Raw genomic sequence first — 24104 nt, forward strand, 5'->3', positions numbered from 1 at the left:
GCCGAATCCTAGATCTGATACAACAGCGTGGGTGCATGTTGCATGTGCTCTTTACCCCATGCACGACTGATGCATGTAAGGGGACCTGTCATCCAATTACAGGTCCCCTTACGCGTATCAGTTGTACGCTATATTTTGCCCGTCTCTGTAACCTCCCCTCCCACTCAGTCCCCTCCCCTCCCTCCCTCAATGTCCCCTCCCCTCCCCCTCAATGTACCCTCCCCTCCAATGTCCCCTCACACTCAGTCCCCTCCGTTCCCTCCCTCAATGTCCCCTCCCCTCCCCTTCAATGTACCCTCTCCCTCAATGTCCCCTCCCCTTCAATGCCCCCCCCCCTCAATGTCCCGTCCCCTCCCCCTCAATGTTTCCTCCCCTCAATGTCCCCTTCCCCTTCCTATCCAGCCCCCTCTCCCCGTCTCTGTAACCCCCTCCCCCCGTCCCGTCCATTCCCCGTCTCCTCCCCCTCAATGCCCTTATTGTCCCTTATATGTCCCGTCTACACCTACCTTTTTGTCCCTTATTTGGGAGTGAGAATGTTGGCAACCCTAGTCTGGAGGTACAGAGGTGAGAAAACGCACACCACTAGATTCAGGGATTTCACACAAAGGGTGGTGGGTGTGTGGAACAAGCTGCCTGAGGAGGTAGTTGAGGCTGGGACTATCCCAACATTAAGAAACAGTTGGACAGGTACATGGATAGGACAGGTTTGGAGTGATATGGACCAAGCTTGAACAGGTTGGACTAGTGTTGCTGGGACATTGTTGGCCAGTGTTGGGCAAGTTGGGCCGAAAGGCCTGTTTCCACACTATGCCTCTAGGGACAGTTTCTTCCCAGCTGTTAACAGGCAACTGAACCATCCTACCACAACCAGAGAGCAGTCCTGGCCTCCCATCTACCTCTTGGAGACCCTGGAACTATCTTTGATCAAACTATACTAGCTTTATCTTGCACTAAAAACATTGTTCTCTTTATCATGTATCTGTACACTATGGCTGGCTCAATTGTAATCAGGTCTTGTCTTTCCACTGACTGGTTAGTGTGCAATAAAAAGCTTTTCACTGTGCATGTAGCCCAAATTGGATGTGAGCGTTGGATCAGTGCTGGAAACGTCTGAAGGTGGCAAGGAGAGGGTTAAGACAGGATTTGAAAACAAGGATTCTATATTGTCAAACACTCACAGGGTAAGGACAGAACGGGTTAGATATGAAATAGAACTCTCTGCGCTGTCCCATCAAACACTCCCAGACTCGGGACAGTGAGGGAGAAGAAAGTGAAAAGGAGGAGGAGGAGCCCGAGGGCTGGGGGAGAGCTAGGAGGTGGAGGAGACAGCAAGGGCTAATGGAATTGGGAGAATTCAATGTTTATACCACCAGGGTGCAGACTCCCCAAGTGGAATATGATGTGCTGTTTCTCCAATTTACGGTGTTGCTCACTCTGGCCATGGAGGAGGGCCCAGGACAGAGAGGTCGGATACGGAATGGGAGGGGGAGTTGAAGTGCTGAGCCACCGGGAGGTCAGGTCGGTTAATGTGGACTGAGCGGAGGTGTTCGGCGAAGCGATCACCATGCCTACACTTGGTCTCACCGATGTAAATCAGCTGACATCTAGAACAGCGGATGCAACAGTTGAGGTTGGAGGAGATGCAGGTGAACCTCTGTCGCACCTGGAACGACTGCTTGGGTCCTTGAATGGAGTTGAGGGGGGGGGTAAAGGGACAAGTGTTGCATCTCTTGCAAGGGAAAGTGCCCGGGGAGGGGGTGGTGCAGGAGGGAAGGGAAGAATTGACAAGGGAGTTACGGAGGGAGCGGTCTTTGCGGAAAGGGGGGGGGGGAGATGGGAAGATGTGGCGAGTGGTGGGGTCACGTCGGAGGTGGCGAAACTGACGGAGGACTATTTGTTGTATGTGACGGCTAGTGGGGTGAAAGGTGAGGACTAGGGGGACTCTGCCCTTGTTGCGAGTGGGGGGATGGGGAGAGAGAGCAGCAGTGTTGCGGGGTATTGAAGATACTCCAAGAGGATGTATACGGATGGAGACATAAGGAACTGCAGATGCTAGCTTACAAAAAAGACACCAAGTGCTGGAGTAATTCAGTGGGCCAGGGAACAGCTTTGGAAAATGTGGCTAGGTGATGTTTTGGGTCAGGATCTTTCATCAAACTAATTCTTAAGTCTGAGTAGACAAAAATGCTGGAAAAACCCAGCGGGTGAGGCAGCATCTATGGAGCGAAGGAAATAGGCAACGTTTCGGGCCGAAACCCTTCTTCAGACTCAAGCATTTCTGTCCACCTTCGATTTTCCAGCATCTGCAGATCCTTCTTAAACCTTAAGTCTGAGTATTTTCGTTTTCAGTTTTCTTAGAGATACAGCACAGAAACAGGTCCTTCGGCCCACCAAGTCCAGACCGACCATCAATCACCCGTTCACACTAGTTCTATATAGAATCGAGGAACTGCAGATGCTGATTTACACCAGAGATAGGCACAAAGTGCTGGAGTAACACAGCAGGGCAGGAGTTACTCCAGCGCTTTGTGTCTATTGTTGACACTAGTTCTATGATTATCCCATTTACTCAGCCACTCCCTACACACTACGGGCAATTTACAGAAGTCAATTGTGTGCAGTTTTGGTCCCCAAATTTGAGGAAGGACATTCTTGCTATTGAGGGAGTGCAGCGTGGGTTTACTAGGTTAATTCTCGGGATGGCGGGACTGTCATATGCTGAGAGAATGGAGCGGCTGGGCTTGTACACTCTGGAGTTTAGAAGGATGAGAGGGTATCTCATTGAAACATATAAGATTGTTAAGGACTTGGACACGCTAGAGGCAGGAAACATGTTCCCGATGTTGGGGGAGTCCAGAACCAGGGGCCACAGTTTAAGAATAAGGGGTAAGCCATTTAGAACGGAGACGAGCAAACACTTGTGGTGAGTCTGTGGAATTCTCTGCCTCAGAGGGCGGTGGAGGCAGGTTCTCTGGATGCTTTCAAGAGAGAGCTAGATAGGGCTCTTAAAAATAGCGGAGTCATGGGATATGGGGAGAAGGCAGGAACGGGGTACTGATTGGGGATGACCAGCCATGATCACATTGAATGGCGGTGCTGGCTCGAAGGGCCGAATGGCCTCTACTCCTGCACCTATTGTCTATTGTCAATTAACGTATGAACCCGCATGTCTTTGGGATTATAGGAGGAAACTGGAGCATCCGGAGGAAACCCACGCGGCCACATTACGTACGTGCAAACTCTGCACTGACCGAACTCGGGTCTCCGACACTATGGGGCAGCAGTTCTACCAGCTGTGCCGCCCTCTGAGGTCTACAGTCTGAAGGAAGGTGCCAGCACGAAACATAACCAATCCATGTTCCCCAGAGATTCTGCCTGACCTGCTGAGTTCAAGTTCAAGTTCAAGTTCAAGTGAGTTTATTGTCATGTGTCCCTGTATAGGACAATGAAATTCTTGCTTTGCTTCAGCACACAGAACATAGTAGGCATTGACTACAAAACAGATCAGTATGTCCATATACCATGATATAAATATATACACACGTGAATAAATAAACTGATAAAGTGCAAATAACAGAAAATGGGTTATTAATAATCAGAGTTTTGTCCGAGCCAGGTTTAATAGCCTGATGGCTGTGGAGAAGTAGCTATTCCTGAACCTGGTTGTTGCAGTCTTCAGGCTCCTGTACCTTCTATCTGAAGGTAGCAGGGAGATGAGTGTGTGGCCAGGATGGTGTGGGTCTTTGATGATACTGCCAGCCTTTTTGAGGCAGCGACTGCGATAAATCCCCTCGATGGAAGGAAGGTCAGAGCCGATGATGGACTGGGCAGTGTTTACTACTTTTTGTAGTCTCTTCCTCTCCAGGGCGCTCAAGTTGCCGAACCAAGCCACGATGCAACCGGTCAGCATGCTCTCTACTGTGCACCTGTAGAAGTTAGAGAGAGTCTTCCTTGACAAACCGACTCTCCGTAATCTTATTGTTACTGCCTCTGAAGAAGGACCCCAACCCAAAATGTCGCCTATCCATTTTCTCCAGAGATGCTGCCTGTCCCACTGAGTTACTTCAGCACTTTTGTCTGTACAATGGCACCTCCATTGTCGGCGGGTTTAATAGCAAGGGTGGAAGCTGCCTGACCCGCTGAGTTCCTCCTTCGTTTCTCTGCCTGACAATAAAACTCAGCTCAGCTCAGCATAATCTCTTCCCAATTTGTGGCTTTTGTGGTATTTATAGCGTGGTTGTCAGGAGCTGCACCAAATCCCTTCTAATCTTAAACTCAGGCATTCGGAGTATTCAGCCTATCTGAGTGCTTCTGCCCATATGTGGAAGAGTTCAATGCACTCCCTCAGCTTGCAGTACGGCCTTCCCCCAGTGATGGCGCCGACAAGCCTGTGTGAGCTGTTGAGGCTTCTATAAAAAGTGGTTTCGAAAGACATTTTCTTGTCACAAAGAGCCAAATTTGGAAATAAAGTGTGCGTGTTGCAGGTGGGAGGAAATGGAGTGGGGGCGGCGAGGAAAATGCTCTCATCCTTGCCTCTCTCCTCGTTGCGATGAGCGTTTGAAGTCACTGGGCCTGTACTTCCTGGAGTTCAAGTCAAGTCAAGTCAAGTTGCATTTATTTATATAGCACATTTAAAAAACAACTCGCGTTGGCCAAAGTGCTTTACATTTGTTATAAGAATAGCACAACAAAACAGACTACACACATATATACATGTAGCCCTCACTCAGAGGTTGTCAGGAAAGGCTTGGGAGTATAGATAAGTCTTTAGTCTTGACTTAAAAGAGTCGATGGAGGGGGCAGTTCTGATGGGAAGGGGGATGCTGTTCCACAGTCTAGGGGCTGCAACCGCAAAGGCACGGTCGCCCCTGAGCTTATGCCTAGACCGTGGGATATTCAGCAGCCCCAAGTCGGCCAATCTGAGGGGCCTGGAGGTGGAGTGGTGGGTGAGAAGACTTTTTATGTAGGTGGGGACAAGCCCATTGAGGGCTTTGTAGACATGGAGGAGAATCTTGAAGTTTATACGGAACCGCACAGGGAGCCAGTGGAGAGAGGCCAGGATCGGGGTGATGTGGTCCCTTTTTCGGGTGCCCGTCAGGAGTCTCGCACGCTGCGGCGTTTTGGACCAGTTGCAGGCGGGACAGGGAAGATTGGCTGATGCCAGTGTAAAGGGAGTTGCAGTAATCTAGGCGGGAGGAGATGAATGTGTGGATGATCTTTTCCAGGTCATCAAACTGGAGGAATTGTTTTATTTTAACTATCGTCCGAACTGAAAGAAGCTAGCTTTTACCACGGCATTGACTTGTTTGTCAAATTTCAGTGCTGAGTCAAATATCACGCCAAGGATTTTGACGTGGGTTCAGAAGGATGAGGGGAAGATCCTCATTGAAAATTACTGAAAAGTGAAAGTCCCGAATAGGGAGGATGTGGGATGTTTCCACTAGTTGGAGAAACTAGAACCAGATGGTACAACCTCAGAATAAAAGTACATTCCTTCAGAAAAAGTACATACCTTCAGGGGAGAGACAAGACTTTGCCTTCCATCACAGTGAGGAGGAGATTCACTGTGATGGATGTTTGTGTAAATTGTGTTGGGTGTGTGTCTTGGTTCTTTTCTTGTTGTATGACTGCAGAAACCAAATTTCGTTTGAACTTCATGTGTGGTTCAAATGACAAATAAACGGTATTGTATAGTATTGTAAAAAAAATTTAAAAAAAAGAAATTAAGAGGAATTTCTTTAGTCAGAGGGTGGTGAATCTGTGGAATTCATTTCCATATTTTTAAGGTGCAGATTGACAGATTCTTGATTGGTAAGGGTGTCAAGGGTTATGGGGAGAAAGCAGGAGAATGGGGTGATGAGGGTTAGATCAGCCATGATTGAATTGCGGAGTAGACTTGATAGGCCGAATGGCCTAATTCTGCTCCTAGCACCTATGAACTTACCGAGGTAGAGCAGATAAACGTAAACTGTCCACTGTGTATTGTTCCTGCCTTCCAGGTGAGACCACACCTGGAGTATTGCGTACAGTTTTGGTCTCCTAATCTGAGGAAAGGCATTCTTGCCATAGAGGGAGTACAGAGAAGGTTCACCAGACTGATTCCTGGGGTGGCAGGACTTTCATATGAAGAAAGACTGGATAGACTCGGCTTGTACTCGCTAGAATCTAGAAGATTGAGGGGGGATCTTATAGAAACTTACAAAATTCTTAAGGGGTTGGACAGGCTAGATGCAGGAAGATTGTTCCCGATGTCAGGGAAGTCCAGAACTAGGGGTCACAGTTTAAGGATAAGGGGGAAATCTTTTAGGACCGAGATGAGAAAAAAAAAATTCACACAGAGAGTGGTGAATCTCTGGGATTCTCTGCCACAGAAGGTAGTTGAGGCCACAGTTCATTGGCTATATTTAAGAGGGAGTTAGATGTGGCCCTTGTGGCTAAAGGGATCAGGGGGTATGGAGAGAAGGCAGGTATGGGATACTGAGTTGGATGATCAGCTATGATCATATTGAATGGCGGTGCAGGCTCGAAGGGCCGAATGGCCTACTCCTGCACCTATTGTCTATGTTTCTATAAGTTGCTGGGAACACAGGAAATGTGACAGGAAAGTCTCATAACAGTGACCGGCTGTGTACGTACGTATGCCGACTGGAAAGTCCCTGACACTGAATCACATAGAGACAAGCTTCACCACATCATCCGCAGTTAGATCAGTTCAGTTTAGTTTAGAGATACAGCGCGGAAACAGGCCCTTCACAAGATACAGTGAAAGGTTTTTGCTGCATGCTTATTAGTCAGCGGAAATATGTTTACAATCTAGCCGTTCACGGTGTACAGATACAGGATAAAGGGTATAATGTTTAGTACAAGATAAAGTCCAGGAATGTCTGATTAAAGATAGTCCCAGGGTCTCTAATGAGGTGGATGGGAAGTCAGGACCGCTCTCTAGTTGTAGGTGGTATGTTTCCGAGCCTGATAAGACCTGGGAAGAAACTGTCCCTGAATCTGGAGGTGTGCGTTTTCACACGTTTGTTCTGCTTGCCTGATGGGAGAGGGGAGAAGAGGGAGTGACCGGGGTGAGACTGGTCCTTGATGATGGTGCTGGCCTTGCCGAGGCAGCGTGAGGTGTAGATGGAGTCGATGGAAGGAATGTGTCCCTGGGAAGAGTCCGTGAATTCAGAGAGTTCTCTGCTGCAGAGCTGTGTCGGGATAAACCGTGACAAGGGGACCTTTGCATCATTCTCCAGACTCTCTTCGCAAATCCACACTCTGCAAAGAGGTGGACAACCGGCTCCTCTCCAGATGTCTCGAGGGCAGCGTGCACTGGTGGGGGGGGGGGGGGGGGGGAGAGTGGAAAGAGGGGGAAAGTGGGGGGAGGGAGGGAGGGAGAGTGAGAGAGGGGGAGAGAGGGAAGGGGAGAGGGAATGGGAGAGAGGGAGCGGGGGAGAGAGGGAGAAGGAGAGAAGGAGGGAAGGAGAGAGGGGGAGAGGGAGGGGGAGGGGAGTGGGAGAGGGAGAGGGAGAGGGGGAGAGATGGAGAGAAAGAGGGGGAGAGGGAGAGAGGGAGAGAGGGGAGAGAGGGAGAGGGAGGGGGAGAAGGAGGGGTAGGGGGAAGGGGAGAGGGACAGAGGGAGAGGGGGTGGGGAGAGAGGGAGAGAAAGAGGGGGAGAGGGAGAGAGGGAGAGGGGAGAGAGGGAGAGAAGGAGAGGGGAGAGATAGGGAGAGAAAGAGGGGGAGAGGGAGAGAGGGAGGGGAGAGGGAGAGGGGAGAGAGGGAGGAAGAGAGGGAGAGGGAGAGGGGGATAGCGGAGAGAGGAGAGGGGGAGAGATGGAGAGAAAGAGGGGGAGAGGGAGAGAGGGAGAGAAGGAGAGAGGGGGAGAGGGAGAGGGAGGGGAAGTGAGGGGAGGCGTGAGAGGGGGGGAAAAGAGGGTTAGAACTGGTGTGAACGGGTGATTTATGTTCGGCGTGGATTTGGTGGGCCAAAGGGCCTGTATCCATGCTGCATCTTTCAATTGATTATAATAATGCAGAGGCATATGCAATAAGCAGCGTCATGTTCACAATAGGTTCTGCATATCTGATCGTTGAAGGAACAAGCCACCAGTCGGTGACAGGAAGGTTAGGATGTGCATATTAAATTGTATATCTGTTTGCTTTGTTGTCACCTTCCCCCAGCTCACAATTCTACATTTTCCTTGCACTTCATGCCCTCGTTTCCGATCACATCTCTGTGTCTCCCTCTCCTCTGACTCTCAGTCTGAAGAAACATAGAAACATAGAAAATAGGTGCTTCGGCCCTTCGAGCATGCGATATGATCATGGCTGATCATCCAACTCAGTATCCTGTACCTGCCTTCTCTCCATACCCCCTGATCCCTTTAGCCACAAGAGCCACATCTAACTCCCTCTGAAATACAGCCAATGAACTGGCCTCAACTACCTTCTGTGGCAGAGAGTTCCAGAGATTCACCACTCTCTGTGTGAATTTTTTTTTCCTCATCTCGGTCCTAAAGGATTTCCCCTTTATCCTTAAACTGTGACCCCTTGTCCTGGACTCCCCCAACATCGGGAACAATCTTCCTGCATCTAGCCTGTCCAACCCCTTAAGAATTTTGTTCGTTTCTATAAGATCCCCCCTCAATCTTCTAAATTCTAGCGAGTACAAGCCGAGTCTATCCAGCCTTTCTTCATATGAAAGTCCTGACATCCCAGGAATCAGTCTGGTGAACCTTCTCTGTACTCCCTCTATGGCAAGAATGTCTTTCCTCAGATTTGGAGACCAAAACTGTACGCAATACTCCAGGTGTGGTCTCACCAAGACCCTGTACAACTGCAGTAGAACATCCATGCTCCGATACTCAAATCCTTTTGCTATGAAAGGTCTCGACCCGAAACGTCACCCATTCCTTCTCTCCAGAGATGCTCCGCCATTTTGTGCCCATATTCGTTGTCTGTCCACCGGTGACAAAGATTCAGCTTCACAACATCCGTAGCCTTGGAGCCAGTTACAAAATTTTATTGAGGTTTTTGTGTGAATACACTTCCAAGGAGGTGGAAGGTGAGAGTGAGGTGCCGGCGTGCAATGTCAAACTGTTCATACAAAACTCGTATCAAAACACGCACACACACACACACACAATATACTCGTACAAAGTCCACTATGGCTAACACAATTGTAAAAACACGTATAAAAACACAACAGCTTGTAAACCAGGAGTCGGGAATGCCAGGAATGGATTGGAAGACTGCAAATGGGCTGCAAGACCTGAAACATCACTTTCGGATTGGGATGGCTGGGGTTTCAGCCCACCATGCCCCTACCTCCCCCACCGAGCAGTCACGGAAGATTTCCGGAATCTACTCAACACGCGCGGAGGTTGATGGCGGCCACTCTCAACCAGAGGGGAGGTCAGAATCCACCATGCACTCATTCATCTTCTTGAGGAGGTTCACCATGAAGCTAACCTCCCAGTACGATCTCATGGAGGGCTCCCACTGCTGTTCGAATTATTGGAAGAGGGATTTGGGGTGAAATACAAACAGGAACACAAATCGCTGATTTGCCGGAAGGAATGCTGCAATTTTCGGGGGGGGGGGGGGGGGGGGGGGAGAATTCCTGAGTCAGAGAAACACATTTTCGCCCCTGTTGACGAAATGTGTGGGAAGGGTCTGCAGATGGTGGTTTACACTGAAGATAGACACAGAATGCTGGAGTAACTCAGTGAGGCAGGCAGCATCTCTGGAGAGAAGGAATGGACAATGTTTCCGATTCCCATTCCTTCTCGCTGTGGATGTTGCCTGTCCCGCTGAGTTACTCCAGCATTTTGTGTTGTTCCCTGTTGATATCCGTACTGCATCTCAGGCAAACGCAGTCAAGAAGCCAGGTGATCATAGCAAAAGGATTTGAGTGTAAGAGCAGGGAGGTTCTACTGCAGTTGTACAGGGTCTTGGTGAGACCACACCTGGAGGATTGCGTACAGTTTTGGTCTCCTAATCTGAGGAAAGACATTCTTGCCATAGAGGGAGTACAGAGAAGGTTCACCAGACTGATTCCTGGGATGGCAGGACTTTCATATGAAGAAAGACTGGATAGACTCGGCTTGTACTCGCTAGAATTTAGAAGATTGAGGGGGGATCTTATAGAAACTTACAAAATTCTTAAGGGGTTGGACAGGCTAGATGCAGGAAGATTATTCCCGGTGTTGGGGAAGTCCAGAACTAGGGGTCACAGTTTAAGGATAAGAGGGAAGTCTTTTAGGACCGAGATTAGAAAATCATTTTTTACACAGAGAGTGGTGAATCTGTGGAATTCTCTGCCACAGAAGGTAGTTGAGGCCAATTCATTGGCTATATTTAAGAGGGAGTTAGATGTGGCCCTTGTGGCTAAAGGGATCAGGGGGTATGGAGAGAAGGCAGGGATGGGATACTGAGTTGGATGATCAGCCATGATCATATTGAATGGTGGTGCAGGCTCGAAGGGCCGAATGGCCTACTCCTGCACCTATTTTCTATGTTTCTATTTTGTTTTGTTCCCTGTTGATATCCATCCATCTCAGGCAAACACAGTCAAGAAGCCAGGAGATCCTTCTCTCTCTAACCATGCTGCTAATAGCTTTCCCCACAAACCATAGCATGCTGTCATGCACAGAGAGAGGGAGAGGGAGAAGGGAGGAGGAACTGAGGTTGGAATCTGAACCAGCCCCGTCAGATAGCAAGGCAAGAGACTGAGGTGATTTGGCGAGGGTTTGTTTGCGGTGAGCTGTTGGCGAGAGGTTGGAGAACAAGGCATCAGACAATGGAGGTACAAGCGACGGTGGATGCTGGAATCTTGAGCAATAGGACACAAAGTGTTGGAGGAACTCAGTGGGTCAGGCAACATCTGTGGAGGGAATGGGCAGATTACTTTTCGGGTGCGGAGGTGGGGGAAGAGTTTGTCGGGACCCTTGTTCTGTCTGACCCCAAACTGTCCATTTCCCTCCGCAGATGCTGCCCGACCTGCTGAGTTCCTCCAGAACTTTGTGTTTGGCTCACGCATTCAGGCACGTGTCCGCAGAGAGCTCTCTTCACTCATGGCCCTCCCACCGTGGGCCTGGTCATTCTCTCGGGGGAGGTCTACCATGGACCAATTGATTCTCCTTCGGGAGGTCCACCATGGAGCTGATCATCTTCTTGAGGAGGTCCAGCATTGGCCCGATCATTCTCGGGGAGGTTCACCACGAGCCTGATCTTTCTCTTGGGGTGGTCCAACATAGAGCTGATCTTCTCAGGGAGATACATCATGGATCGATTCATCTTCTTGCGGAGGTCCACCATGCATGCGCCTGATTATCCTGAGGAGGTCCACCACAGAGCTGATCATCTTGGGGAGGTGTACCATAGACTGGTTCATCTTCTTGGGGAGGTCCATCATAGGCCAATTCATCTTCCTGTGGAGGTCTACCATGTACCTGATCACCTTGCGGACGTCCACCATGGAGCTGATCATCTTGGGGAGATCCATCGTGACCAATTAATCTTGTCAGGGAGGTCCACCAAGAGCCTGATATTCTTGTGGCGTTCCTGATCATCTTGGGAAGGCCCATCAGGGACCAAGTAATCTTGTTGGGGAGATGTACTGTTGGCCTGATCCTCTTGGGGGAAGTCCACCATGCATCAAATCATCTTCTTGGGGAAGTCCACCATGGAGATAATCATGTTGTTCAAGAAGGAACTGCAGATGCTGGAAAATCGAAGGTACACAAAATAGCAAGTCTGAAGAAGGGCTTCGGCCCGAAACGTTGCCTGATTCCTTTGCTCCATAGATGCTGCTGCACCCGCAGAGTTTCTCCAGCTTTTTTGTGTACCTATGGAGATAATCATCTTGGGGAGGTCCACCATGCACCAAATCATCTTCTTGGGTTGTCCACCATGGACCCGATTGTCCTCTTGGGGGGCCGTCGTTGGTGTTGGTGGTTGGATCTCCATGCTTGTCCCTCTCAAACAGGCCCTCACGGGGAATCCAGAAAAAAAATCACCCTGCACCTCTGTCGGAAAATGGTCCCAGGACCCCAACCAACCTCCTCTCACTCCTCTCCACTCTCCACCGAACTAAAAGCAGAGATAATTGTCATCTTCATCTCACTCCTGCCACTGACGTCATCCCTACCCCCAAAAGGCGCTGGGGAGGAAGCTACCCCTTTGCGGGAAGGGTCTGCTAATCATACGTCCGCCTGTCACAATACAGTAATTGCCTGCGGCCACACATACGCACACACACACACACACACACACGCACAATATCACAGGGGAATAAATACCGCCGAATCCCCTCGCTGGCATCAATCGTCGCGGCAACTGTCTGTCCTTCTTTGCAGAAGCCGATCGTTCCTGAAGAAATTCAAATAACCCAGGCTGCGCAAAGCTGTGGCAAAGAATTGGCATTTGGGAGATTCTGCTTGGAGCGAATGTTTCGAGGGAAACGCATGGCACGGCGGTCCCTCGATCGTCCGAGGGAAAGGGTTGTCGCTCTTGCTGTGGACGCGAGTTTCACTTGGGCTTGGACGAGTTGTTCCGTCTTGAAAAGTCGTCCCGTGGTTAAGAACCTTTCTTGAGAGCGTGGGCTCGAAGAGTCGTCCCCAGCAGCAGCAAAGGCGAAGGGGGAGGAAAGTCCACGCGCTCCCCCTCCCAACATCTGTCCCCTTGAGGTAAGTGGTCCCCCTGGCAGCAGGCAGGACTAAAGCGGAGATCGGTGCGGACATCACCTGCAATTCTCGTCTGTGGAGAAAAGGCAAGAAAGAATTAGAGACATAAAGCAGAGACGGACCCTCACCAAATACAGGTTAAGTGACCACTATTTGGCAGTTGAAAAAGGAAGACAGAAGAGATTCTGGCAACCACGAGAAAACAGAATATGCGGCCACTGTTTGACAGATGAGGTTGAAACAGAGGTGCACTTCCTCCTAAAATGCAAAAAAATTGACAAAACAAGGAAAGCATACTTTGACAAACTCAGTGTGGCCACCCCTGACTTTAAAGAGCTGGATGATACATCAAAACTAAGAATAATCCTTGGCGAAGGGAATAGGCACATCTTGGTGCACAATACGTAACAGCATGCCATAACCTGAGAGACGGTGAATGACCAACATGCACATATGTACGCACACACTAATCGACATTAACTAACACTAAGAAATTAATATTGAATTGCTAAACTTGTTATTGTGTTGTACTGCTTACAGCTGCAAGAACGTGTAGCATCAATAAAGGGCTATAGGCCTATTGCAAGTTTATGTACAGGGACATATCTATCCATACACTGTATACCTGTATTTATACTTATGCATTTCAAATATGTATGTCATGTTTTATACTTTGGCAATATAACAATGTTTTTTATCATGCCAATAAAGTTTTTAAATTGAAAAATTGAATTGAAATTGAAGAACTGCAGATGCTGGTTTAAATCAAAGGAAGACACAAAATGCTGGAGTAACTCAGCAGGACAGGCAGCATCTCTGGAGAGAAGGAATGGGTGACGTTTCGGGTCAAGGCCTTTCTTCAGACTGAAGTCTGACATCACTCATTCCTTCTCTCCAGAGATGCTGCCTGTCCCGCTGAGTTACTCCAATACTTTGTATCTTCGGCAAGAGAAGCTGGTGGGTGTACGGAACGAGCTGCCGGAGGGGGTAGTTGAGGCAGGTTGGGATCAGGAGGGAATAGATAGCGTGGGTGCACTATGTATTACCCAGAGTATACAAAGTACACACCCACAGTATATGAGCATGAAGGGAATACATAGAGGCACAGATCTTATCTCATAGTTTTGGGACGACAGATGGCACAATGGGCTAAGTGTTCGGCTGGCAACCGGAAGGTAGCCGGTTCGAATCCCGCTTGGAGTGCATACTGTCGTTGTGTCCTTGGTCAAGACACTTCACCCACCTTTGCCTGTGTGTGAATGTGTGTGAGTGATTGGTGGTGGTCGGAGGGGCCGTAGGCGCAGATTGGCAGCCACGCTTCCGTCAGTCTGCCCCAGGGCAGCTGTGGCTACAGAAGTAGCTTACCACCACCGAGTGTGACTGAGGAGTGAATGAATAATGCGATGTAAAGCGCCTTGAGTATTAGAAAGGCGCTATATAAAAATCCCATCCATTATAGTTGGGTAACTAGAACCAGAGGACATAGGTTTCAAGTGAGGTGAAAGATTTAATAGGAACATGAGCAGCAACTTTTTTCAGTGGTGGGTGTACAGGACGAGTCTTTTATCCGGAGGAGGGAAATCAAAAACCAGTGGACATAGGTTTAAGGTGACCTTATAGAAGTGGATACAATCTTGAGGGATTAGATTAGGGTAGAGTCACAGAGTAATTTTCCCAGAGTAGGGGCTCAAGAAACAAAGCACATAGGTTTAAGGTGAGTGGGGGGGGGGGGAAGATTTAAGATAGGAAGATTTAAGAGGCAACCTTTTCAGTCAGAGGGTGGGGTCAAGGAAAGAGGGTTCACTTCGCGGCCCTGTTTTCACCAATATTTCCACCACACAAGAAGCACAAGACAGACACCATTGCATGCAGATGCCGAGACGTGTGTTCGGCTCTGGCGGAACAACTTCTAAACTTGTGTGAGGATTCGATAGGAAGAAGTCAGAGGGTGGTGGATGTATGGAATGGCTGGACTTTCATATGAAGAAAGACTGGATAGACTCGGCTTGTACTCGCTAGAATTTAGAAGATTGAGGGGGGGATCTTATAGAAACTTACAAAATTCTTAAGGGGTTGGACAGGCTAGATGCAGGAAGATTATTCCCGATGTTGGGGAAGTCCAGGACTAGGGGTCACAGTTTAAGGATAAGAGGGACCGAGATGAGAAAATCATTTTTCACACAGAGAGTGGTGAATCTGTGGAATTCTCTGCCACAGAAGGTAGTTGAGGCCACAGTTCATTGGCTATATTTAAGAGGGAGTTAGATGTGTCCCTTGTGGCTAAAGGGATCAGGGGGTATGGAGAGAAGGCAGGTACGGGATACTGAGTTGGATGATCAGCCATGATCATATTGAATGGCGGTGCAGGCTCGAAGGGCCGAATGGCCTACTCCTGCACCTATTTTCTATGTTTCTATGTTTCTATCAGCGATGGTCATATTGAATGGCTCGAAGGGCCGAATGGCCTACTCCTGCACCTATTTTCTATGTTTCTATGAATGAGCTGCCGGAGGAGGTCGGTGGGACAGGTACCATGACAGACATTTGGGCAGTTTTGGGTGGGACACACACACACCATTTTGGGCCGGGGGGGGGGGGGGGGTACGGTGTTTGGGCGGGGGCGGAACGGTTTGGACGGGGGGGGGGGGACGGACAGGTTTGGGTGGGGGGGACCTGGTCATAGGGGGGTGAACACTGTTCTAGCAGGGTCTGGGCTGGGCCATTCTGTCCAGGACACATCCTGGTGGGGGCAGGGGCCAGGCAGGGACACTCGGACCTCGCTGGGACTCGTACCTACGAGAAGTGGCTTCCTGCGGATGGCCCTGCCCACCAAGGGCGAGCCGGGCACCTCCAGGCGAGGGATCGGTGCCTCCTCCTCCTCCTCCTCCTCCTCGGGCTCGCGGGCCTGTGGCGACGACACCTCCTCCTCCTCCGCCCCAAACTCGGCCAACAGCGCCAGCTCCGACGGGTACTCAAACGTCGACTCCAGCTCACCGTCGTTGAAGGAGATGTTCAGCTGTAGCGAGGGGGAACAGGAGGGGAGAGTGTGAGGGAGAGGGTGGGACCTCTGCCAACCTACCCCAATATGGCCTGTGCTCAGGCTGACTGCTCCAGCCATGAGCCCAGACTACTATAGACAGGAGCCTAGATGGTCTACCCCTGGAGATCACAGCCCCCACCCACCCCAGGAGTCTTCCTCACAAGGTCGAATCAAGTCAAAGTGAAGAAGGGTCTCGACCTGATACGTCACCTACTCCCTTTCTCCAGAGATGCTGTCTGACCCGTTGAGTTACTATGGCTCTTTGTGTCTATCTTCAAGTCAAAGACAGGTCTTATAATTTCGTTTATAGTCACATGGTCTTATAGCATGGAAATAGGCCTTTCGGCCTAGCTTGCACACACCAGCCAACATGCCCCATCTACACTCGTCCCACCTGCCTGGGTTTGCCCCATATCCACGTCCAATCCATGTACCTGTTTAATTGTTTCTTACATGGTGCGATAGTACCTGCCTCAACTACCTTCTCCAGCAGCTCATGCCATTCACCTGCCGCACTTTGTGTGAAAAAACGACCACTCAGATTCATATTAAATCTTTCCCACCTCACCTTAAACCTTTCCTCCGGTTCTCGATTCCACTACTCTGGGCAAGAGACATAGAAACATAGAAACATAGAAAATAGGTGCAGGAGGAGGCCATTCGGCCCTTCGAGCCAGCACCGCCATTCATTGTGATCATGGCTGATCATCCCCTATCAATAACCCGTGCCTGCCTTCTCCCCATATCCCTTGACTCCACTAGCCCCTAGAGCTCTATCTAACTTTCTCTTAAATCCATCCAGTGACTTGACCTCCACTGCCCTCTGTGGCAGGGAATTCCATAAATTCACAACTCTCTGGGTGAAAAAGTTTTTTCTCACCTCAGTCTTAAATGACCTCCCCTTTATTCTAAGACTGTGGCCCCTGGTTCTGGACTCGCCCAACATTGGGAATAATTTTCCTGCATCTAGCTTGTCCAGTCCTTTTATAATTTTATATGTTTCTATAAGATATCCCCTCATCCTTCTAAACTCCAGTGAATACAAGCCTAGTCTTTTCAATCTTTCCTCATATGACAGTCCTGCCATCCCAGGGATCAATCTCGTGAACCTACGCTGCACTGCTTCAATCACAAGGATGTCCTTCCTCAAATTAGGAGACCAAAACTGTACACAATACTCCAGATGTGGTCTCACCAGAGCCCTATACAACTGCAGAAGAACCTATTTACTGCTATACTGAAATTCTCTTGTTATGAAGGCCAACATCCCATTAGATTTCTTCACTGCCTGCTGTACCTGTAAGCCAACTTTCAGTGACCGGTGTACAAGGACACCCAGGTCTCGCTGCACCTCCCCCTTACCTAGCCTAACCCCATTGAGATAATAATCTGCCCTCTTGTTTTTGCCGCCAAAGTGGATAACCTCACATTTATCTATATTATACTGTGCGTATAGCCGACCTATTCCTCAATCTACACTATATAGATCACCCCTCATCCTCCTACGCTCCAAGGAATAGAGAGAGTCCTAGCTCCACTTCTTGCTACAGCTCAGGCCCTCGAATCCTGGCAACATCCTTGTAAATCCTCTCTGCACCCTTTGCAACTTGACAACATAGTGACCAAAACTAAAGACAATACTCCAAATGCAGCCTCACCGTTATATACGTGCAACATGATCTCCCATCTCAATACTCTGACTGATCAAGACCAGTATGACTAAAACCTTTTTGACCACCCTATCTACCTGTGATGCCACTTCCAGGGAACTATGTACCTGTTTAGTTTGGTTTATTGTCACGTGTACTGAGGTACAATGAAATGCTTTTTTGTTACCTGCGATCCAGTCAATGAAAAGACGATACATGATTACATTCAACCCGTCCACAGTGTACAGGTTCAGGAAAAAGGGAATAATGTTTAGTGCAAGGATAAAGTCCAGTAAAGTCAGATTAAAGATAGTCCAAGGATCTCCATAGAAACATAGATATTTGGTGCAGGAGTAGGCCATTCGGCCCTTCGAGCCTGCACCGCCATTCAATATGATCATGGCTGATCATCCAACTCAGTATCCTGTACCTGCCTTCTCTCCGTACCCCCTGATACCTTTAGCCACAAGGGCGACATCTAACTCCCTCTTAAATATAGCCAATGAACTGTGGCCTCAACTACCTTCTGTGGCAGAGAATTCCACAGATTGATTCCTGGGATGTCAGGACTTTCTTATGAAGAAAGACTGGATAGACTCGGATTGTACTCGCTGGAATTTTGGAGATTGAGGGGGGATCTTATAGAAACTTACAAAATTCTTAAGGGGTTGGACAGGCTAGATGCAGGAAGATTGTTCCCGATGTTGGGGAAGTCCAGGACAAGGGGTCACAGCTTAAGGATAGAGGGGAAATCCTTTAGAACCGAGATGAGAAGAACATTTTTCACGCAGAGAGTGGTGAATTTCTGGAATTCTCTGCCACAGAAGGTAGTTGAGGCCACAGTTCATTGGCTATATTTAAGAGGGAGTTAGATGTGGCCCTTGTGGCTAAAGGGATCAGGGGGTATGAAGAGAAGGCAGGTACAGGATACTGAGTTGGATGATCAGCCATGATCATATTGAATGGCGGTGCAGGCTCGAAGGGCCGAATGGCCTACTCCTGCACCTATTGTCTATGTTTCTATGTTTCTATGTCCCTAGTGTGTAGGATAATGCTAGTGCACGGGGACCACCGGTGGGCTGGCTGAAGAGCCTGTTTCTGCGTTGTATCTCTAGACTAAACGAAGCTCGATACTAAACTCCCAGAAAATGAATGGCCGGTGTATCATGACCCCAGAGTGGAACTCCCTCCAGCAAGTGAAGAAACAACAGAGTCCTTGATTAATTTGTCTATCAGGATAAACCTGCTTGAATCTTGTTGCAAACGTAAATATGCAGAGAAACAGGTCGGCATTGTTGATGTTCAACACTCCATACACTGCCAGCCACTGACTGGAGCAGTGGAGGATTCTTCTCATTCTCCCGCAGACTGCCAGCGGTAACTGCTCAACACTTGTGCTCAGAATGGAAGGGGTAGAGAGAGGCAAACATCGTGGTCACAGGCACTTCGGCCCAACTTGCCCACGCCAACCAACATGCAGTTCCATTCTACGCAATCCCAACCTGGCTGCATTTGGTCCAAATCCCTCTAAACCCTTCCTATCCATGTGTCTGTCCAAATGCTTTTTAAAAGTTGTGATAGTACCCGACTCAACTACCTCCTCAGGCAGCTTGTTCCATACACCGCACCGCCCTTTGTGTAAAAATGTTGCCCCACAGGTTCTTATTAAACCCTTTCCCCCCCCCATCACCTTAAACATGTCCTTGATTCCTGTACTCTGGGCAAAAGACATTATCTATTCCCCTCATGATCGTATACACCTTTATAAGATCACCCCCGCATCCTCCTGTGCTCTGAGGAATAAAGTCCGAGCCTGCTCAACCCCTCCCTATAGCCCAGGCCCTCGTGTCCTGGCAATATCCTTGTAAATCTTCTCTGCACCCTTTCCGACTTTCCTATAACAGGGTGACCAAACCTGAACCCAGTATTCGAAACGTGGCCTCATCAAAGTCTGGTGTCAATCTTTGATTTCCTTCCCATCAAAGGTTCAGTTTGATGGGATCTCCCACGAGTCCAAGTTATGTGAAGTTCTTGACATTTTAAACTTAAATTAACTTGAAACAGCGCCCCCACTTGCCGGCCGCTCCTGCGCAGTTGGGGGAGGCTCGTGTACTTGCCTGGCCTCACAACGGGAACCCAGCGGCTCCACGGGCAAGATCTGTTCCATTTTACAAATGGCTCCACGGGTCCTCTATTCACTTTATTAACTTGAACTGTATTTCTGCTCTCAATGGCACAACTTTGAACGTGGCAGTCGCGCCTACGCAGTTTTGGGGAATATTGCGTTGGGGGAACGGGACCCAACGGGTCCGCGCTTGCTCCAGTAATTTTTGAAATTACAATTCAATTCAACTTTAATGTCATTGCACAAATACAAGTATGGGTACAACGAAATGCAGTTTAGCGTCAGTCCGTAGTAATAGTGCAATATAGAAATAAAAATACAGAGTAAGCAAACAATGTGGACGGAGAGACCGGAGAAATCTATCAGCGGGACTCCGAGTTCAGCAATGTGATAGTGTTGTTGTAGAAGCTGTTCCTCATCCTACTAGTACGAGACCTTAGGCTCCTGTACCGCCTCCCTGATGGGAGGAGGGCAAACAGTCCATGGTTGGGGTGGGAGGGGTCCTTGATGATTTTCCCGGCCCGTCTCAGACACCGTTTTCGGTGGAGGGCATCCATGGCAGGGAGCGGGGCACCGATGATGTACTGAGCGGTTTTCACCACCCGTTGTAGTGCCTTCCTGTCAGCTACGGTGCAGCTGCTGTACCATACCGTGAAGCAGGTGGTCAGGATGCTTTCGATGGTACAGCGGTAAAAGTTGGTCAGGATCTGGGAGGACAGGTGAGTTTTCTTGAGCCTCCTCAGGAAGTAAAGGCGCTGCTGCGCCTTTTTGATCAGCTTGGAGGTGTTGAGGGACCAGGACAGATCCTCCGAGATGTGTACCCCGAGGAATTTGTAGTTGGAGACGCGCTCCACCTCAGTCCCGTTTATATGGATGGGGGTATGTCTGCCCCCTCTGTTCTTCCTGAAGTCAACAATAATTTCCTTCATCTTCTTGGAGTTGAGGACGAGGTTATTGTTGGCACACCAGGCTGCCAGGTGTTGGACCTGTGATCTTAAGTGATCTTAAGCAGTGTGTGGAGGCCCCCACACATGAGAGGGAAGTGCTGGATCTAGTATTGGGAAATTGGGAAGGGCAAGTTAATGAAGTGTGTGTGGAGGAGCCTTTTGGGACCAGTGACCACAGTTTGATTAGGTTTAAGATAGTTATGGATAGGGACGGTGAGGGTCCACATGTTAAAATGCTCAAATGGGGTAAGGCCAACTTTGAGGGTATGAGAGAAGGTCACGATCAAGTTGACTGGAGCATTTGTTTTTTGTATAAAAATTCAAAAATTTTGGGCTGAAACTTTTGAAATCTTCACAAAATTATTCAAAATAAAACTGATACCAAAACCTGAATGGATTATCTTTGGAACAATGGAGGGCAGCCCTGAACTAAATGTGTTTCAAAATAATCTATTTAATTACGGGCTAATAATGGGGAAAAAAGATTATACTTAAATTCTGGAAGAACGCTCCAATACCAACATTAAATATGTGGATTTCAAACATGTTTGAAACATTACACCTGGAAGATATGAGACTCCTCCTTGCAGGCAAATCAGACCACTTCCAAAAGACGTGGTCTGCATTTATCGACTTACTACAAAAATAAGGTGCATCAGTACTTCAAAAAAGAAATGGTGTCAGGATCTGGTAAGGGGGGAGGAAATATATGAAGTTGGTATATCCGTTTAGTGCGGTTTTTATTCTAGAGCTTTGGTTTCTTTTTTTCCTTTTTTCTTTTCTAGGGTCTATTTCTAATTCTTTTCTCTAACCAATGGGTCTTTTTTTTTTTTCATTGATCACTCTCAGACACGAACACAACTTTCTTTCTCTCACTTTCTCTACTTTCTTTATCTATATCTTTCCTTAAAGCTTAAAAAAATGAAGGGGTACAATAAATGTAATAAGATATACCTGGCATGTATTATTGTAATTTACTGTACTTCTAAAAATAATTTAAAAAAATTAAAAAAAAGTTGACTGGAGCAGGTTATCAGATGCGAAAGGAACATCGGCCAAGTGGGATGTTTTTACGAGTGTACTGAAGAAAGCTCAGGATGTGTACATCCCCGTTGTCAAGTATATCTTTATTGTCATTTTCCTGAGTACTCACATACCCAGAGAAAATAAAAAAACATTGCTCAACCAGTGTCCATTCAGTGTGTAGTAAAAAATAAATAGAAATAAAAATACATATATCATGAACAAATTAAACACTCTACTCTCTACTAAACATCAACAGGCGTTCTGATCGGCAGCGGCACGACAGTGGCTCTGCTGCAGTGTGTCCAGGTTGGTGGTTGGTGCGCGATACTTTGGCAGGGGGCAAAGTCCGTTTATCAGTTTTATAACCTGCGGGAAGAAGCTGAGGGGCATCCTGCTGGTTTTGCAGCTAATGCTCCTGTACCTCTTCCCAGATGGCAGGATAGAGAATATGTGATAGAAACATAGAAAAAGAAAATAGGTGCAGGAGTAGGCCATTCGGCCCTTCGAGCCTGCACCGCCATTCAATATGATCATGGCTGATCATCCAACTCAGTATCCTGTACCTGCCTTCTCTCCATACCCCCTGATCCCTTTAGCCACAAGGGCCATATCTAACTCCCTCTTAAATATAGCCAATGAACTGTGGCCTCAACTACCTTCTGCGGGAGAGAATTCCAGAGATTCACCACTCTCTGTGTGAAAAATGTTTTTCTCATCTCGGTCCTAAAAGATTTCCCCCTTATCCTTAAACTGTGACCCCTTGTTCTGGACTTCCCCAACATCGGGAACAATCTTCCTGCATCTAGCCTGTCCAACCCCTTAAGAATTTTGTAAGTTTCTATAAGATCCCCCCTCAATCTTCTAAGTTCTAGCGAGTACAAACCGAGTCTATCCAGTCTTTCTTCATAATAAAGTCCTGACATCCCAGGAATCAGTCTGGTGAACCTTCTCTGTACTCCCTCTGTGGCAAGAATGTCTTTCCTCAGATTAGGAGACCAAAACTGTACGCAATACTCCAGGTGTGGTCTCACCAAGACCCTGTACAACTGCAGTAGAACCTCCCTGCTCCTATACTGGGTGGGTGGTAGGGGTCTTTGATGATGGAGATGGCTCTGCTGATACATCTCTTCCTGTATATGTCCAGCAGGAAAGGGGGTGGAGTGGAGTTAGAGTGAAGGGCAAAGCAGGCAAGCGTAAGGAAGCTTGGCCGACGAGGGTAATTGAGACGTTGACCAAAAACAAGATGGATGCATCGGACAGGTACAGGCAGCTGGGATCAAGTGCATCCCTGGAGGAGTTTCGGGAGCTAAGGAATAAACTTAAAAAGGAAATCAGAAGGGCAAAAAGAGGCCAGGGGAAAGCTCTGCTGGGTAGCATTAAGGACAATCCCAAAAGATTGTATTTATCCATGGTGGAAAAGGGGAACTAGAGAGGGAGTGGGACCGCTCAGGCATCTGTGTGGAGCCACAGGAGATGGGCAAGGTCCAAAATGAGTATTTCTCCTCCGTATTTAGCGAGGGGAAAGACAGTAGGATGAAGGAAATTGAAGCAGTCACTGGAAGTGTCTTGAGACCAGTCAGGGTTACTGTCGAAGAAGTACTGAAGGTACTGTTGTGTTTGAAGGTAGACAAATCTCCAGGGCCCGATCTGATATATCCGAGGACATTGTGGGAACCTAGAGAGGAAATTGCGGGAGCCCTGGTTGAAAATTTACGAGTCGTCCTTAAATACAGGAGACGTGCCAGAAGACTGGAGGGTGGCAAATGTTGTGCCTCTTTACAAGAAGGGCTGCAGGGAAAATGCTGGGAACTATAGGCCGATGAGCTTAACATCTGCAGTTGATAAGTTACTGGAGAGTATTCTGAGGGATTGGATATACAGGCATTTGGACGGACAAGGGCTGATTAGGGATAGTCAGCATGGTTTTGTACGTGGGAGGTCGTGTCTCACAAATCTGATTGAATTTTTTGAAGACATGACCAAAAAGGTTGATGAAGGCAGAGCTATGGATGTTGTGTACATGGACTTCAGTAAGGTGTTCGACAAGGTTCTGCATGGTAGGCTGCTCTGGAATGTTAGATCGCATGGGATCCAAGGAGATCCCAAATGAAAGGATAGCAAATTGGCTCCATGGAAGGAAGCAGAGGGTAATGGTGGAAGGTTGCTTCTCAGACTGGATGCCTGTGACTAGTGGAATGCCTCTGGGTTCGGTGCTGGGCCCGTTACTGTTTGTCATCTACATCAATGATTTGGATGAGAACATACAGGGCAAGATTAGCAAGTTTGCTGATGATACAAAAGTTAGTGGTTTTGCAGATAGTGAAGATGGTTGTGAACGATTGCAGCAGGATCTGGATCGATTGGCCAGGTGGGCGGAGGAATGGTTGATGGAATTTAATACAGAGAAGTGTGAGGTGTTGCATTTTGGGATGTCGAACAAGGGCAGGACCTACACAGTAAAGGCATCTGGGTAATGTTGTAGAGCAGAGGGGTACAGGTGCATGGTTCCTTGAAGGTCGAGTCGCAAGTAGATAAGGTGGTCAAAAAGGCTTTTGGCACTTTGGCCTTCATCAGTCAGTGTATTGAGTATAGAAGTTGGGAGGTCATGTTGCAGTTGTATCAGACGTTGGTGAGACCGCAT

The 24104-nt window shown here is 48.3% G+C and overlaps 2 protein-coding genes and 1 long non-coding RNA gene across 11 annotated transcripts in view; 1 reads left to right on the top strand and 2 right to left on the bottom strand.

Annotated features, from left to right (window-relative positions):
* Positions 1 to 24104, bottom strand: part of LOC116990128 (zinc-binding protein A33-like) — a 1164093-nt gene that overhangs the window by 136387 nt on the left and 1003602 nt on the right. The gene's annotated exons all lie outside the window — the stretch shown is intronic.
* Positions 32 to 10757, top strand: LOC116990146. Its single transcript, XR_004416440.1, has 3 exons — positions 32 to 44; positions 6339 to 6344; positions 10645 to 10757. It is a non-coding gene; the product is annotated as an uncharacterized LOC116990146 (long non-coding RNA).
* The window catches only part of ppp1r18 (protein phosphatase 1 regulatory subunit 18), a 38535-nt gene continuing 26879 nt past the window's right edge, over positions 12449 to 24104 (bottom strand). For all 7 annotated transcript variants that reach the window (XM_033047666.1, XM_033047664.1, XM_033047661.1 and 4 more), the window contains 2 exons: positions 15470 to 15692; positions 12449 to 12749 (listed from right to left, as the gene is read on the bottom strand). In XM_033047666.1, coding sequence (XP_032903557.1) covers positions 12733 to 12749; positions 15470 to 15692 — 240 coding nt within the window. In that variant the 3' untranslated portion in view covers positions 12449 to 12732. The remainder of the gene's footprint in view (positions 12750 to 15469; positions 15693 to 24104) is intronic.

This window comes from Amblyraja radiata, chromosome 30, assembly GCF_010909765.2.
Source record: "Amblyraja radiata isolate CabotCenter1 chromosome 30, sAmbRad1.1.pri, whole genome shotgun sequence".
Lineage (NCBI taxonomy): Eukaryota > Metazoa > Chordata > Chondrichthyes > Rajiformes > Rajidae > Amblyraja > Amblyraja radiata.